The sequence below is a fragment of the Anolis sagrei genome, chromosome 1 (assembly GCF_037176765.1).
Source record: "Anolis sagrei isolate rAnoSag1 chromosome 1, rAnoSag1.mat, whole genome shotgun sequence".
Lineage (NCBI taxonomy): Eukaryota > Metazoa > Chordata > Lepidosauria > Squamata > Dactyloidae > Anolis > Anolis sagrei.
The window spans coordinates 288,163,794-288,182,077 of record NC_090021.1 but is presented as its reverse complement, the minus strand read 5'-3'; the positions used below and the strand labels follow the sequence as shown (position 1 = coordinate 288,182,077).

The following is an 18,284-nucleotide window of genomic DNA, read 5'->3' as shown; positions in this document are numbered from 1 at the left end:
TCACAGTCTGTGTATCTCTTCACATAATGCAAGGGGAGGAAAATAAAAGGTGGGATAAATAGAGAAATACTACCTCTGTTTTCTATTGTAGGTACTCCGGTTTACATCTATTGTTCAAATATTGGGGAAATATTGGATTTGGGGAAACAATAACAATTTCAGTGCAGTAGTGCTCTTGCAAAAGAGCTCTGGGCAGCTCTTGTAGTGGGGCTTACCCAAATGTAGATAGACATGCATGGAACTGAGCTCTGGCTTGCCTCTTGAGAAGCTGTTGTGATGGATCCTACATCTGAGCAAACTTGCATAGAATTGAACTGTGTTTCCTTGATGGGGAAAGGTCCAAATGGTGAAAATTACATGAGGAATTAATTAGAAGAGTTACTTTACTTTGGCCTTGCCCCAATCTCTGCTTGAATGTTTTCTCCAAGACATTTCCATAATTAAAATTTGTCTTCTGGTTGGAAAATATTTCCTCATCCCACTGTCCTGTTAAGATATGGGAGCTTTTGAGTGTAGGTGATAGCTTCTAAGCAACTGCACAGACTAATAAAGGCATGTGGAATGCAGATCCAAGACCAGAACTGAGCTAGAAAGCAGTAAGAAGCTACAGTATTTGATCACCATATCAGTTTCAGGATTAGATCTGTCATTAAAAAGAGTCAACATAACCATATGTAATTGGTTTTGTGAAACAACCAAAATGTAGCACATATTTAGTTAGTGATATAGTTTGTGATTATATTTGCACCATACGATGCCATTTTGGATTCTCCAAATCGGACACGAACATTATGGTTTTTAATTAGTCTAGTGAGTGAGGGACTCACTTGGTTATTGGGTGGCTGCTCCAAAGCTGTTTTCCTCAGTGTTTTTTCTTTTGTTTTTCTTGCAGGTATGATCTCATGTGCCGATGTTGGCATTCGGAACCCAAGCTACGCCCTAACTTTGCAGCACTGAAATTGCAACTTGAAATGATTTTGGCAAGACTGTCTTTGCTCTCAACCAGCCAGGATCCTCTTTATGTCAACATTGGGAAGCCACAAGAAGCTTGTAGAAATGATGCCACAGTGAATTGTCCCTTTGGAACCTTGGACGGTGAAGTGAACATTACAGGAGCAGCCGCTCCTGTCACCAGTGACTATCGTTACATCATGAGCCCCTTGTGCCTTGGGAATGATGCTGAAAGTGAAAGACATCCAGGTGTACCGGATGGGGAAGTCAGGAGTCTTCTTTATGATTTGGAGATGGGAGCCAAACAGTGTTAGCCTGCAAGAAAAGAGACTCATCATTCTCCTCCAATGAGACATATGTATCTTTATCATCATAGGGTTCTGCTTTACAGAGACAGTTTGGGGCTGTTATTAACCAGCATAGGTAGCTGTAATGCAAGCTACATCTGTAGCTTCCTTCAGCTTTTGGGTCGTTGAGGCTGACCGCTCAAAATGACCACAAATCTTAATCACCTCTTGGCCTTCTAAGAGTACCTTCCTGCAGCAATCAGTGGCATCTAGTGGAAATGGCCTCAGCCTGTTCCATCCAGTAGATAGTTTGTTGACAGAATTCTAACTGAGTACTGAAGGTCAAGTAGGGTGCTATACAGCACTCATTATTTTGTAATATTTTTCCAGCTCCGGGCAAGCACGTTCGGGACCAGCATATATGAGCGGGGTGGGGGTGTAGTTCTCTGCTGGGTTTTCTTGTTGATTTATATCCTCTTTCAGGGCATGAGAAAAGAGTGAATCTAATTTAACAGTTCTGTCTAGACCTTTTTGTCTACCTCAGTGGTTCTCAAACTGGGATCTGCGTGACTGCTTCTATATGATGAAGAAACATTGCACTTTTCCTCAGAGTTGTGTTTGTTTGCCAGATGTAAACACTCCTCAAGACTTATAGAGCAGCAAAACAACAAAATTCCAATGTCTCCCACCCTTCATCACAGGATTGGCCTTTCTTGCCTATTTTTGGTTCCTGTTTGCCATAATATTAATTACAAGCAAAGTTGCCTCAAAAGCAAAACTGAAGGGCGCAAATGTATATGGGCGTAAGCAAAATTCAAAGATATTTTAAGAAAACAATGGAGAAAAGGCTGGCATCTTGTGGAATATTGGCTCAATCCTGTACCCATCAGTTTGGGAGTCAGCCCTACTGAACTCAGCTGGACTTGATTCAATTTAGAAGATTGAGTTCTGCAAAATGCTATATATTGGGCAAAATACACATACAAGCAAGAATGACAAGCAGCACTTTATATTAAAAGCAAATTTCATTCCATTTCTTCTTTTCTGAAACTTAAATAAACATTAGCTGAATCAAAAAAAAATCAGTTGGCTGGCATCAGGAGAAATATTAGATGCCAATGGTATACTTTTTTATGTCAAAGAGGAGTTTTCAGACAAAATTTGAGAACCACTGGTTCACCTACTAAAAGATCTTCTAGCATTATGCAGAAGTTCATGCAGATTGGAAGATGGCGTTATCCATTTTGGCAGTATTCCAGTAGAAAATATTAATTTTTAAACACTCACTTATCAAATCAGCTTGTGTGATTAATCAGAACTGAAAAGATAACAAGTGCTTTGAAAAAAGAAGATGTTAGTCAATGCTTTTGTATAAATTTTCCTAACATAGGGTAGGTAAGCCCTAAGGAACTGATGTCTTTTCATGGCTTCTTGAATTTTTTCAAATATACATTTCCTCTCTGAGTATTCAGTGGTCTCTCTGATGCAAGGAATGTGAGTACACAGAGAAAAAGAATTACATTGGGTGCATTGGGTGTGATACAACTCAAGTGTTTTGGAACATAATTACATTGAGAGAATTCAGCAGAGGGTTAGGGAACCTGTGGCTTCTAAGTGTTGTCAATCCAGTCAATCCCAGGCAGTATGATCGGGGATAATGAGAACTGTACTCCAGCAATATCTACTGGATTTTCCAACTTCAGACTTAATATATGTCATAGCTGAAATTTTGATATTAAAATATTTGGATGTTGAAAGCAATTACTGGCTATGTAGGTAGGTCCTATGTAGCCTCCCCTGCCCCCTGGCCCTTATATAAAACCCAGAAATTTTGAATAACATCAGTTTAAAATTTTACTTACAGAGTGTGGTTTGACTGCTAAACTGTGTTTCAGGATAGATTCCCCCCCAATCAATAATCATTATGAAATAGCACAACGTAACTTCAGTTCTGCTAATATGGTGGTGCAGCAGCATGCATGAGACTAGGAGTGGTCAACTTTGCTCATTTGACTTACGGTGCATCTGATCTATGTCATATATGCTGTCTGGGCAGAAATTAGTAAGGGAATACCACTGATAGCATTGTGCTGTTACTCATGCTTTCCTGGTTGCATCAGCCACTCAGTTAAGAGACATTTTCTCCCATAGAACAGGTTATCTAGAATTTAATGGAGGTCAGATCATCCAGTATATCCCAGTGAAGGGCTCTTATAAAGCCTTGTCTATTAATTAACATGCACTTTATCATATGTAACTTTTAATTTATCTTTTGTTTTAAGGTGGTACATTTTCTACAGTTGGAGTGATCTGGTCTTTCTCATCTTCCACTAATCCTATAGATGAAATAAATCAAAGCCATTCCAGCATAGCTTTCCCTAATGCTCTCAGGATGTTTAAAACTACAAGTCCCATCACCACTAACCATTTGGTGGGACTGATGGATATTCTGTCCCAACACATCTGTAGGACACTACACTGGGGAAAGCTCTTTTTAGCATGCTGAGAAACAAAAAAGGCAAAGTATTTGGCTAAGATTGGGTCCTTTTTTCAGTTGTTCTTCAATTTTATGGGACATTGTACAATCTGCAAAACAAATTAGATTAAAGAAGCTAATCTGCTTTATACCCTCCCATGTTAAAAGGCAGGGAGGGATTCATCAGGAGGAGGAAGCACACTTGGTCCCAATCCCTTGCAAGTATCCCGAAATTCTATTTTCACTGTTGCAAAAAGCATTTTCCCTTACGTTTCACGATAGGTGGCCTGCCAACCCACATGAAGAAAATGAGAAATGATGGGCATAGACATATTTTTTCATATGTGTCTGTCACATTGATATGTAAAATGACAAGCGGATAAGCTTTTTACAGCCAAAAAGTGTATGCCTAAGGATAACTTGAATGTTTGTCTCCCATATCTTAGCATATTCCCATGCCTTCAAGGACTTTTCTTCCCATTCTCACTCCAATACCAGAAGAGACCTGAGCTGAGAAGAAAAGGACTTGGAATGTTAGAGTATGAGGAACTAAATGTCCCTTATTGACATGAAACCTTTCTTTGCTGCTTTTTGAATGGAGCAGATGAATTGAATCACTCTTAAGACAGACTTTAGCCAAAATTAGTGATGTAAGGCAGATATAGCTATTATGCAGCATATTCTACAATTGTGATCACCCTGGTCCTTTCCCCAACTATTACCATCCTACCAAATTGGCACTCCAGCCATAGCAAGGCTTGCTTATTATTGTTATTAATGTATGCCTTGCACTTACTATTCTAACTTCCCATTCTTAAGCGCATTAAAGGATGCCATCCCATTGCCAGTGTTGAAACAGGATTCGACTGCCAATCATTGCTTTTGATCAGTAAATGTGAAACTATTCAAAAATGTCAGAAGTGGCACCATGTCAGAGGGGCTTGGTGCTGCCTTTCATTTATTGGCTTATCTACAGGACATACAAAAATCTATAATTTTGGAACCCAAACCTGCCCACTACATGTATATTATATAAGGTATAGGTAGAGTGAAATATGTTGTATGGTGGCAATTAAAATGGTATGGCTAAGGGCTGCTAAACATTTATTAATCCATTTCCATTAAGTTATCATAAAAATATGTGCAGAAATATTAGAAAGATCACAAAAAGTTACAACACAATAAGTGGATCTAGAAAAAAGGTCTTTATACAAACATCAGCAGTATGGCTTCATTAACTGTGGTATTTGCTGAGCATATAATCACAAAACTATATTACTAAGAACCAGTAAATTGTTGTGGTTCTTGCTAATACAAAAATTAGTGAAACTGGTAGAATATTAATAGTGGTCTATACCCTGAAAGCATTAGATATTGAAAGCTAAACAAAATCAGCCTTGGTTAGTATTTAGATGGGAGATAATGAATACCTAGTGATGTAGGCTATATCTCAAGGAAAGTAAGTGACAAAACCTCTTTGTCTAAGAAAACCCTATGAAATTCATGGGGTCACCATAAGTTGACAGGTGACTTGAAGGCCCTACACACAGTAAGCATTGAAAATGTTATAGTTGGCATCTGAAACGAAGTAGCAGAGTTGAGACCAAATAGATGTATTCCAAGCAGTTGTTCTATAATGTCTTATGATAAAGATCCAAGTTTCATGATTCATTCTTCAATTTCAGCCTAATTTGAAATAGCTTATTTTGAATGTTTATGATCAATTGCCACAAACATATCTTCTACAAAACCCTTTTCAAAACATCTGTAACAATTCAACATGGTTGCATTGGACATTACCCCCTTCACACAAAATGTTCCAACAAGTAACTGGTAAGAATGTAATTCTTAAATAATTATGCTGTCTTTCAACTATACCTGTATTTTCATATCCTGGAGAGTAAGACAAGATTACTAGTTTAATCTTAAAGTATATATGTACTAATAGTGAACTCAGTTCCAGCCTTTATGAAGCCAAAACTGCACCATCCATGCACAAAAGAGAGGTGGTGAATTTCTTTCTTGGTTGACGGCAGTGAGGTTTGCAGAAGTACAAAAGGACTAAAGTGAGGCGATGAGCAAAGCACTCCAATGAAGACTCAGCGTACTCAGTGGGAACAGAATGTTAGCTAATGTTTGGGGGAGATTTAAAATACAGAAGGAAGATAGTGGAGTAGAGTGGTTGAAGCCATGCACAGAAATACTCCACACTAATGATTTGTTGCAGGTCTCACTTGTGCCTCTTTATTTGGAATTAAGTTTCAGTGACATCAATAGGATTTAGTCCCAAATAAATATGCATAAGAATATAGCTAAAGTTTCCTGCAGCAGCGGCTTAAGAAGAAAAGCAAATGTACATTTAAAAGATCAAATTTTCTGAAGCATGTATTTAGTTTTTATGCTTTTTTAAAAATAAAATATGTACTGTGTCTTAGTGATTTGCCTTTTATTCACACTATATTGTCTTTTGGGGGATGCTTTTTTTTTTTTTAAACCCTCTTTGGAATAAAAAAATCAAGAAAATTAGCCACCATAGGTGCTAAACAATTACATAAAATGTTTTAAATCAGGCAACCCTTGCATTTGCAACACTAGGCAGACAAAAATTGAGATAGAGAATGTGGGTGTATATTAGAACATACAGAATGTATTACTACTATGTTCTAGCACTCACAGAAAGATTTCTATTATCTCACTCAGTTAACAGTTATGTATGAGGCCTTCTATCGCCAGCTTCTTTTTTTCTAACTTGATTTATCTGAAAGGAGATTGGTGTTATGAAAGCTTTCATATTAGAGGTATTTCCATAAATTTAAATATTTCCGTATATTTTCAAAAATTGTGATCACTAACATATGCTAACATCTTAGTCCATTCCAACATAAGAGTAATGATTTCAGCACACAAAAGCATCACATGTTAAATGACAGTTAATATCCCTTTGATGCTTTTGTTTAACAAACAGCAAGCCTTTCCACACTTAACTAAAAGTCAAGTTTTAAAATCTACATATGATTACTATTTCTAAAAACATTTTGTTATGCGCATGTGTGTGTATGTGTGTATAAAAAATAAAATGTTGGTCAATAACCAGTATTAAACATAGCTTCTAAAGCAGTATCTCCTTATGAACCATCTTGGAACTTAAGATCATCTGGGGAAGCCCTGCTCTTGATCCGCCTTCCTCGCAAGCGGGTCTGGCGGGGGAGAGAGACAGGGCCTTCTCATTGGTGGCCCCTCAGCTGTGGAACACCCTCCCTAGGGATATTAGATTGCCCCCTTCCCTCCTGACCTTCAGAAAAAGAGTAAAAACTTGGCTTTTTGAACAAGCGTTTGGAAATGCAGCTGAATAGGCAGGGGCGGCTCGTCCATTACACAAAGTAAGCGGTTGCAGTACACTTTTTTTGCCAGGGGCACAGAGGCGCCTCTGTAAATGCCCCTCGACAGCCACTTGAGGGGAGCCCCCTCGGCTCACAAGAGCCCTAGCAGTTCGGGGGGAGCCTCGGCTTCCTTGCCTCACTGCCGGGCGATCCTCTTCCCGAAAGGGCCGGGCCCTTGAACCTCACCTAGCTCCTCTCGTTCCTGCTCCATATCAATGATTGGTTGGGGGGGGGGATACTGTTTGCTTACCATTGAAAATTACCTAGGGCCGCCTCTGTGAATAGGTAAATATGAAATAGGGAGAATGAACATGGAATGCCTAGACAATGCTGCTGGATAATGATTCTAACAGGATGACACCGGTGATCATATGTTTTTAATTGGGTTGAATGTTTTTAACTGTATTTTATGAATGTATGGCATCAAATTTTCCAATTCTGTGAACTGCCTTGAGTCACCGTAAGGCTGAGAAAGGCGGATACAAATGCAATAAATAAATAAATAAGTTTTTAAAAAACAGTATTAAGTATAAGAGTTAAACCAGTATTAAATATGTGTATGTTTAAATAACAATAAAAGTAAGATAAAAGAATAAAATATTTTAAGATTGTGACAGCCATCGTGTGCTGGCAAGCTATTGCTGCTGTACAACTCCTGGTCTGTGACCGTATAATAAAATTCATTCATTGCTGCTGTACAGAAGCTTGCAACTTTGGCAGTAATTTCAGAAGATTGGTCAGCCAAAAGATAATCAATATAAAATCTTTCAGATCTCCCTGGTAAACTTTGTAAAATTGGATGAATAAAATGTTATGTATTTTCTCTTTGGCCGATGTTTTAATAAAATGTTAACACTTCAGTATAATTAATATTGCTTGGACCCATAAAGTGAATCATTTATTTTATGAAAAGGCTGAAGTAGCTTGAATTCAAACTGTTTAACAGATCTCATATTTAGTAAGGAAATACAGAATTTGGTCCAATAGTTGTCAGCATCTTTGACTTTGACTAATCAAATTTACAGGCTAGCTATTAAGTGAAAATTGTTAAACCAAACAATTCCAAGAAGCCTCAGAAGGAAAACTATTTGCAAAGAACATTTCAAACCAAATTGCAAACGCAGGCTTGCCTTTTTCCTACATTGTCTTATGCTGTTGAGCAGAATAGAATTTCTGCAAGGGAGCAGGTTACAAAAGAGAAAGTACAATGTCTGGGGACAATCTAATTTTTAGAAAATACAAAATGATATGAAATATATCTTTCTCAGTGTGATCCCTAACAATTACTGTGCTGATTTCACATTTATTAAATGCTTAAAGAGAGACAAATGGCAACCTTGGGTGGAATGTGCTGCCATTTCCACAGTCTCAGCCTTAGAAGGGAGCAACAGCATTTCCCCCCTCTTTCTACACTTTCCTGTCTTCCTGCAGAATGAAGGAAATAATTCTGTGTTGGAGTCTTTAGTTATTAATGAGTACTTATAAACCATTTGATCTGAATAATCGAACAACAAATAAAATGTATAATATACACAATACCCAAACTTATATGCATTGTGATCCAGCCAATAGATGTCAGTTAGGGCGTGGAGGACGAACATGATGTAGTGGTTTGAGTGTTTGGCTATGATTCTGGAGACCCAAGATTTGAATCCACCCTATTCCGCCATGGAAACCCAGGATAATAGGTAGGTGCAGATCGGCCCTTGGTGTACAAAGGGATATTGTACAACCTTCTTTCTCTCAGTCTAAGTCAGGGGTCCTTAAACGTTTTAAACAGAGGGCCAGGTCACTGTCCCTCAAACTGTTGGTGGGCCGGATTATAATTCGAAAAAAACATGAATGAATTCCTATGCACATTGCACATATCTTATTTATAGTGCCAAAAACACTGTATCAGTAAATACAATAATTAAAATTAAGAACAATTTTAACAAATATAAACTTATTAGTATTTCAATGGAAAATGTGGGCCTGCTTTTGGCTGATGAGATAGGATTGTTGTTATTATTGTGTGCTTTCAAGTAGTTTCATACTTAGGTTGACCCTGAGCAAGGGCCGGGTAAATGACCTTGGAGGGCCACATTCGGCCCTCGGGCCTTAGTTTGAGGACCACTGGTCTAAGTGATACACTATCTCTTTGCATACTGATCCAGACTAACAAAGCTATGTCTTTGAATTCTACCCTTTTGGTGTAATATTATCCGTGTTAAATATTTTTTTAAAAAAATAGTAGAAAATAGTTAGCCAGCACAATGTTTTTAACATAAGTTTTAAGTCATGTTTGTCGATTGCTTCATTCAGAAGTTTGGACAAAACATTCTGCAGTGGATGCAGCTTCTGGACTAGGCTGAAGAAGAAGTTCCTTTAAAGGGCACTGCAATAGTCCAGCCCTGAGCACACAGTAGCTTGACTACTGCATCTAAAGTATTTATTTATTTATTTAAAACTTTTATATCCTTTTTTTTTCTACCTCCGTGGAGGGACTCAGAACAGCTAACAGCAAAAATTCAATGCTAACAATAATAACCTTTAAAACATCATACAGAAACAATAAGTTAAAATACATATAAGATAAAAATATATATTAAACCATTTACCAAGATAAAAACATCGTCCAACTCAGTGGTCAATAATTTAGTCATTTACCGGTCTCAGCCATCACTCTGCAAATGCCTCGTTCCACATCCAGGATTTCACTTGCTTCCTAAAGGTTAGGAGGGAGGGGGCAGATCTAACTTCATTCAGGAGAGTTCCATAGCCAGGGGGCCACCACAGAGAAGGTTCTGTCTCTCGTCCCCACCAGACGTGACTGCGAAAGTAGCGGGACTGAGAGCAGGCCTCTCCGGAAGGTCTTAACACTCTTGATGGTTTGTAAGGGAGAATACATTTGGACAGGTGTGCTTGTCCAAAAATAGATCTAACTCTTTTATCACCTAAAGTTGACACACAATATTTTAGACAAGTCACCTGAGTCTGGCAACAAAAATGGCTCCACAAGCATCCCCAAACTAGGCCCTTAATTTTTCAAAGGGATACAATCCAATCCAGCAATCGATTTCCTTGACAAAAGTAACACTCGCCCACAAAACCTCTATCTTGCTACATTTCAGCACAGCTCCTTCCTTGTGTAACTAGAACCTCTCCAACTTTGCCTACATCCTATTCTCTGTTTAAACTATTAATAATTTTAATTATTGAACCACACTTTAAATGTGTATTGTCAAATTGTGTATTTTAGTTATGTTTAATTTATTGTTCAGTTCTATTATTATTTGATATTTGCTGTTTAATATGTTCTCATCTGTTTGCAATTGTTATTGTTTTCCTGCATTTTATGGCATGGAATGTCTGTCACTTTATGTTTTAAACCGCCCTGTGTCCATTCCCCCCCCCCATTCCCCCCCCCCCCCCCCGAGAGAGGAGGTGGGATAGAAATAAAGTTATTTATTTATTTATTTATTTAAAACACAACAAGATGAGTCCACAGCAGACACTCTGCTGGCTGTTGTATCGGGTCACACGTTGGACACTTCCCAAGTGTCTAGGACTGTGTAATGTATCAGCGAATAATGTGTGCAGATCCCAGTAAGGTGGCCTTTTGCAGCTGGCAGGTGGTAATCTTGTCAGAGCCAATTGTGTTCAAGTGCAGGCCAAGGTCTTTAGGCACTGCACCCAGTGTGCTGATCACCACCGGAACCACCTTGACTGGCTTGTGCCAGAGTCTTTGCAGTTTGATCTCAATCGTATCAGTTTTTCAAGTTGTTTCTCTTCAGTCCTGCTGTCACCTGGGATTGCAACATCAACAATCCATACTTTGTTTTTTTAACACGATTGTGAGGTCAGGAGTATTGTGCTCCAAAACTCTGCCTGTCTGAATCCGGAAGTCCCAGAGTAGGTTGACGTGTTCACTTTCTGTAATTTTTTCTGGCTTGTGATTCCACCAGTTCTTTGTCATAGGCAGATGATATTTGTGGCACAAGTTCCAATGAATCATCTGAGCAATGGTGTCATGCCTCTGCTTGTAGTCTGTCTGCGTGATCTTGTTGCAGCAGCTGAGGATGTGATCTGTTTCATCTGCTTCCTTCCAGAGTCTACATTTGGGATCTGTCATCTACTTTTCAATTCTGGCTTTGATGGCATTGGTTCTAATGGCTTGTTCTTGGGCTGCCAGAATCAGGCCCTCCATCTCCTTTTTCAGAGTTCCATTTGTGAGTCACATCCATGTTTTTCTTTGTCAATTTTGCTTGCAATTTTTCCCAGGAACTGTCCATGGAGAGCCTTCTTTTGCCAGTTTTCTCTTCTGCTCTAAACTGTGTTTTTACAGTATTCACTCTTTGTCTTTTGCACTTGAAGCAGTTTATTACTATTGACTTCCCTCAATGTTGGTTCTTGACTGCCTTTCACATAATCTGTCAGTGCATGTTTCTTCTTTTACCGTTTGTTTCACTTGCAGAAGCCCTCTGCCTCCTGATTTTCTGGGCAGGTAAAGTCAGTCGACATCATTACGCGGGTGCAATGCATAGTGGATTGTCATCAGTTTTCTTGTTTTTCTGTCCAGATCATCCAGTTCTGCTTGTGTCCAGTTCACAATTCCAGCAGTGTATCTAATGATGGGGATGGCCCAGGTGTTGATAGCCTTGATTGTATTTCTGCCATTTAATTTGCTCTTTGAAACCGTTCTGACTCTTTGGATATATTCTTTGCTGACCACATTTTTCACATGTGCATGCTTGATATTGCCCACTGTAGTATGCCCAGATATTTATAGGCTTCAGGCTGGTTGCATGTTATGGTTTGTCCGTTTGGCATCTCTATGCCCTTGCTGTCAGTAATTTTCCCTTTGTCGAAGGCTTTCATGGCTGGAATCACTAGGTTCTTGTGGGTTTTTTCGGGCTATAGGACCATGTTCTAGAGGCATTTCTCTTGACGTTTCGCCTGCAACTAATGAAGGTGATCAGTTGAAACATTCACACCTAGCTCCAGCAGAGAAGAGCTCTTTGTCCCACTCCAGCCATTCCACAGATATGTAAACCCATTGTCCTAATTCCAACAGACCTCACTTCCTCTGAGGATGCTTGCCATAGATGCAGGCGAAACGTCAGGAGAAATGCCTCTAGAACATGGCCCTATAGCCCGAAAAAACCCACAAGAACCTAATTTTCCCTTTCTTTAATGCCACTATGGCACATTTGTCTAGGTCGAACTCCATACCGATGTCAGTGCTGAAGATTCTGACTGTGTTGGTCAGTGTAACGAAATAGCTGATTATAATGTATGTTTTAAATGTGTTTATTGATGTTGGGATATGATAGGTGCAGGCCAGCTGATGTGTCACCTGTGCAGAGGTGTTGCCATAGTGACGGAACCGGCTGTTAGAATGTTTCCAAGTTAGAGAAGCCAAAGGGGCGGAGCTAACTGCCACCTGACAAGGGCAGGCATTTTAAAAAGTCAGTTTCTTTTAGTCGGTGGACAAAAGTGGAAGCTGTGTTCTAGTGTGTGGAGAAACCGAACCCAGGGGTTCAGTTTCTTCAGCCTGTGTGTTTTCAGAGTCAATTGGACCTGCTTAAATTAGTAATTAACTCATGAGCTAAGGGGGAAAGGAACTCCAGTAGAAATCCATAACTTCAGTGGGGATAGCTGAAGGGGAAAAAAGGCAAGCCGGTGCCTTGAATTGTCAGTTAAGAAAAGAAAGATACTTTGCAGTGAATAAGTTTAAAACCAGTCTGATGGAAGTAAAAGCCATACTGAGAGTTATATTGGAAACTGTTTAACTAAAGTCAACTGTAACAACATTTAAAGGAATACAGAATAACCATCAAATGTTGTACATCTGTGAATCCCTAAATAAATATTTCCTTGATCAGTTTTTTATAATTAAAACTCATGTCCATTTATTGAGAAGAAGATTTACCTCAGAAGAAGGCGGCTGAAGATATTGGAAGAAAGGATTCTGGATGGGGTAATGAGTTACTCCTTTTTAAAAAGGGCCTCAAATAAAAACATTTTTAAAAGTCAAGTCTCAGCTATACGCACCATCACTACTTTAGTCTCCTCATTACCCTGGTTATATATATATGTGTGTGTGTGTGTGTGTGTGTGTGTGTGTGATTTGTTCGTCATGTTTTACAGTCAGTGACTGGATTTCTGTTTCTGATTATCTGTAAAGCTTTAAATAATTCATGTACCGCAAGTGGGAAATTTTTGGTGAATTTCTTGCTGTTTGGTAGCCCAGGTTTGTTTTTTGTAGAATTACTGACAGAGGGATCATTGCAATGACAAACAGCAGTGGTCACAGTGAGTCGCCCTGGAAAATTCCTCTCTTGATGTTAACAGTACCATAGCTTTCATTGCCCACGAACAACTCCGTTTTCCATTGTTTCTTGCATTTTCAGTGAACTTTCTAATATTTTCACAAACCCTGATGACATCTAGACATTTGATAATCCAACAATGTGGCAGTGAGTCAAATGCTTTTTTGTAATCAATCCAAGTTGTATAGAGGTTTGTTTTGTGGCTTTTGCAATTCTCCAGTATCATTTTGTCAATCAGAAGCTGATCTTCCGTGCCCCTACTTCTTCTTTTATTGCCTTTTTGTTCTACTGGCAAGATGTTATTTTCCTCCAAGTAATCCTGGATTTGATCAGCTATTATTCCTGTCAGCAGTTTGAACATTGTAGGCAGACATGTTATTGGCCTGTAGTTTCCTGGTATTATCCCTTTTGCTGGATCTTTCTGTATCAAATATGTCTTCCCAGTTGTTATCCATTTGCTGACGTTTCCTGTTTGTAGCATCTCATTGAATTTTTTGCCCATTTTTGAGTGCATGCTAACCAGATATTTAAGCCAAAATCTGTGCCATTTATCATTGCCAGGTGATGTCCAGTTCTTAACTTTCTTCACTCTTTCAGTGATCATTTCTGTTGTTATTTCCAAGGTTCTCATTTTGTTCTCCGAAAATTTATTTTCAAAGTCTTTTATCCAAATTTCTAACACTTCTGTAGTTGTTTTGCTTCCAGTTGCCCTACAGGCCCATGATCTGGTTGCTCAGCAGCGGGTCCTGGTTCCTGTAGCCCACTTGTCGACGGGTGCCCAGGAAATGCACTCGCGGCAGTCCTTATTATCCTGAATGACAACCAAGTCAGTATAGACTTCATTAGTTTGTTTCACCATATTTAAATGGGTTGGGTGCACTTAGTTCTACTTCTCAGATGAGACCACTCTGGCTTGGTTGAACCTGCTGGTAGTTTACACTACCACCAGCACAGCTCTCAACATCATAGAAGCAGTTTATTTATTTATTCATTCATTCATTCGCTTCATTTATATACCGCTTTTCTCAGCCCTTAGGCGACTCAAAGCAGTTAACAACAACAATTTCAATACACACATTACAAAACCATTGGAGCATTTAAAAACAATAGCATAACAACAATTAAACATCAATATGACAATATGACAAATCATTCATGTCTCATCAATAAGCCCCCCGCAAATGACACAGTGGCACCTGATGGGATGATGATGATGATGATGATGATTAGTATTATTAATGCATGTAAGATCTTTCCCATTTGAGGATGGCTAAATTCAAGATAGTGGTCCTTTCAAAACACCTCATGTTCTAGATCCAGTATTACTGTTAAGAGCACCTTTATCTTTCTTTCTATTCCTTTTTTTGGGTGGAAAGCTCTTCATTACAGGCCTTTGCTGCAAATATCTGCAAAAAAAAAAAAACCCAAAAAAGAGCAACCAATGTGATGTTACAGAACTAAGAGATGGCACCTTCCTTTGTAAATGAATGGTCAAGATGTTCCTTTTCAAGCCTTATACCTCTTCCTTTTTCACTGAAACAAATATTAAAACATGAGGTTCATAACTGCACACATGCTCTTGGCTTTTGTGGTAGTTTATTCAGTTGTAAAGCAGTTATGAAACATTATCACTGCCTGATCTTGATAAAGTTTGTGGAAGAGGTTAAACAAAGGCAAGATATGGGCTGTTCCCATTATTCCTTGGAATGAGATGAATAGAGAGCAATCACCTCAGGCACACATTTCTCCACATAAAAACACTTATAACACAACAAAGAATAATAATTCTTGGTACCTCGATTTTTAGGCCTGTTCCTAAAAACTGGGGCACTGTTTCAGAAAATTGCATTGGATAGCCACATCAGCTCTAATTTCTTCAATATGGTTATCATGGCAACTGGTAGATGGCATATATTGCAGCTCAAAAACCTGAAATACAGACAGTATAGGGGAAACTGGTGCCATTTCTGGAATCAGAAGGTTAAATATACCCAGAAATAGGACTAACATTTGAGGTGCCAAAATGTGTGCTGCCCAGTATTGTTTATAACTGTAGCTCTGCAGGTTATTATAGTAATGGATGTTGAATTTGAATGCTTTGATATCATCATCATAGACCACGACATGCAAGTGTGGAAAAGAACAAACCACTGACCACCTACTAAAATGCAGTCTGAGCCCTGCCACATGCACAATGGAGGACCTTCTTACAGTAACATCAAAGGCATTACAAGTGGCCAGCTTCTGGTCAAAGGAAATTTAGCATAATTCCAAGTTTTTAACTTTGTAGTCTTTGATACATTATAACTGTATTCTCAATTTGCTTCTAACACAAAAATAAATAAAATCATAGACTATCATTTGTGGTTGAGTATGATTGCCTTCCAAGTGTAGGGTCTCGATGGTGGATCTGTAGGTGACTGTATAGACCTATTCCTGATTTGCATGTTCAATTGCAGCGAGAACATAGATTTCCAGATGGAAAGTGGTCCTGACAACAATTGGCTTGATGTGCCTTCCTTTATCCCTTTCGCCCTTTTATCCTGTACATGTGGCCCGCCCACTGTTATCGTGATTGTGTTTATTGGAATGTTATTTTGTTACTGTATTCATTTTTTTCTTTTTATGTAATTTTGATGATGTTGCTTGTTGTTTATGTTTTGGTTTTATTTTGCTGTAATATGTTGTCTGGGCTTGGCCCCATGTAAGCCGCTCTGAGTCCCCATTGGGGAGATGGTGGCGGGGTATAAATAAAGTTTATCATTATTATTTTATTATTAAACCATGTTTAATCTCTTTAATAATACATACGAGGACCTTTAGATTTTTTTATTAGAACTTTAGAATTCGGAGATTGAATATGCCACTTTACCTACAGCAGTGCTTCTTAACCTGTGGGTTGCAGCCCACCAGTGGGCCATGAGGATGAAAATCTAGTCCGCGAGCCTCCTTCCTCTTTATTTTATTTCCGCTCTTTCGCGCTGTCTGCCACTCCCTGCTTCTGACCATGGCATATGTTCTGTATCAGAACTAGAGCTGATGTGGTCTAGCCAATACAATTTTCTGAATCAGCACACCAAACCAAATCTAAGTTGATCAAAAACTGATTTGTAACCCTTTTGGTACTAATGTTGGAGAGTGGCTCCTGGTCATAGTCAATAGTCAAGTGGTCCCTGGTCAAAAAAAGGTTGGGAACCACTCATCTATAGCAATTGCTGTATTTTATTGTTTTTACTAGGGGATACTGTATATTTATGATGTGTTGACTGTTTATTGTCTTATGTTTCGTTTTGCACTTGTATTTTGCATGCCACACCTTGAGTGTTCTGTGAGCCATCCCGAGTCCCTCTGGGAGATGATGGCAGGGTAGAAATAAACTATTATTATGGCCTTGCAGCTTCAAAGCATAGCTGATTGCTGTCTGGGGAGGTCCTTTGTTTAGCTGGGAGAAGAGAAGGTGGATAGGGAACATGAAAACCATGTTTCAAGATTTAAAAGGTTGCCCCATTGAGGTGGGGAGTGGGGAACTGACTTTCTGCTGCTCTGGAGACCAGGGCATAGGGGAGCAATGGTTTCAAAAGGCAGGGGAAAAGATTTGACTGAAAACATTAGGAAGAAATTCCTGATTGGTGGAGACGAGAGACAGGGCCTTCTCAACTGTGGCTCCCTGTCACAGACAGGGAGCAAGTGTTGAGAAGGCCCTGTCTGTGGAATTCCCTCCCCAAAGACATCAGACTGGCCACCTCCCTCCTGTCCTTTAGAAGAAAACTCAAGACTTGGCTGTGGGACCTTGCATTTGACCATTGAACAGCGGGTTGTATGAAGACATCAGCAATTTTGAAGTGACAATGAATTGACCTGGGTTTTAATTGGCGTGTTTTATTTAATATTTAATGTTTTGTTTTAATGAATGTGTTGATTATTCTTATCATCATGATGGCACCGAATGGTGTTTGCTGTGAGGCCGCCCTGAGTCCCCCCTCGGGGGTGAGAAGGGCGGGGTACAAGTATATGAAATAAATAAATAAATAAGAGTGGCATAGGCTGCCTGGCAGTACGATGGGGTGGTGCCCCTGGTGGCAGAGTGGGTTAAACCCGTGTGCCGGCAGGACTGAAGACCGACAGGTTGTAGGTTCGAATTCGAGGAGAAGTGGATGAGCGGGGACATGAGAGAAGCCTCCCATAAGGATGATAAAAACATAAAATCATCCAGGCGTCCCCTGGGCAATGTCCTTGCAGACGGCCAATTCTCTCACACCAGAAGCGACTTGCAGTTTCTCCAGTCGCTCCTGACACGACCAAAAAAAAAAAAGTATGATGGGAGTTTCCTTCTCTGGAGGCTCTTCAGCAGCGATCCTTTGTTTGGAGTGTTAGCTGTCCTGACTGATTCTTGTCTGGAATTCCCTTTACAGATACATAAACCTCACTGGCCTAGTTTCCAACAGACTTGGAGGATGCCTGGCATAGTTGTGGGCGAAACGTCGAGAGAGAATGCTTCTGGAACATGGCCACACAGCCATGAAAGCCTTCGACAACACATTGTCCTATTTGCCTCTCTCTCAGCCCTTCTCATCGGGGCGCGCGAACGCGCGTGAAGGAGCCACGCTGAGGAGAAAGGCCGAAAAGCGAGGGAATGGAGACTGCCTTCGCGCTTGACAAAACGCCCAAGCGCCAGTCTTGCCTGAAGAGAAGGCTGGAGGCACCGCGAAGAAACGCAACGGCTCCCCCGCAATGGCTCCGCGAGAGCGAGGCAGGCAGGCGGCACAAGGCGAGGCCTCCGGGAGAAGCGGGCACGCGCCTCTCCGCCTCGCTCCCTTTCCATTCAGGCCACAAGAGGGGAGGGGGCGGCGTTAGGAGCGGCCCTCTACCGCGCGAG

General features: G+C 39.9%; 1 protein-coding gene across 2 annotated transcripts in view; it reads left to right on the top strand.

Annotated features, from left to right (window-relative positions):
• TYRO3 (TYRO3 protein tyrosine kinase) overlaps positions 1-6,148 on the top strand; it is a 94,728-nt gene extending 88,580 nt beyond the window's left edge. For both annotated transcript variants that reach the window (XM_060760782.2, XM_060760778.2), the window contains exon 19: positions 893-6,148. In XM_060760782.2, coding sequence (XP_060616765.2) covers positions 893-1,265 — 373 coding nt within the window. In that variant the 3' untranslated portion in view covers positions 1,266-6,148. The remainder of the gene's footprint in view (positions 1-892) is intronic.
• The last annotated feature ends 12,136 nt before the right edge of the window (positions 6,149-18,284 follow it).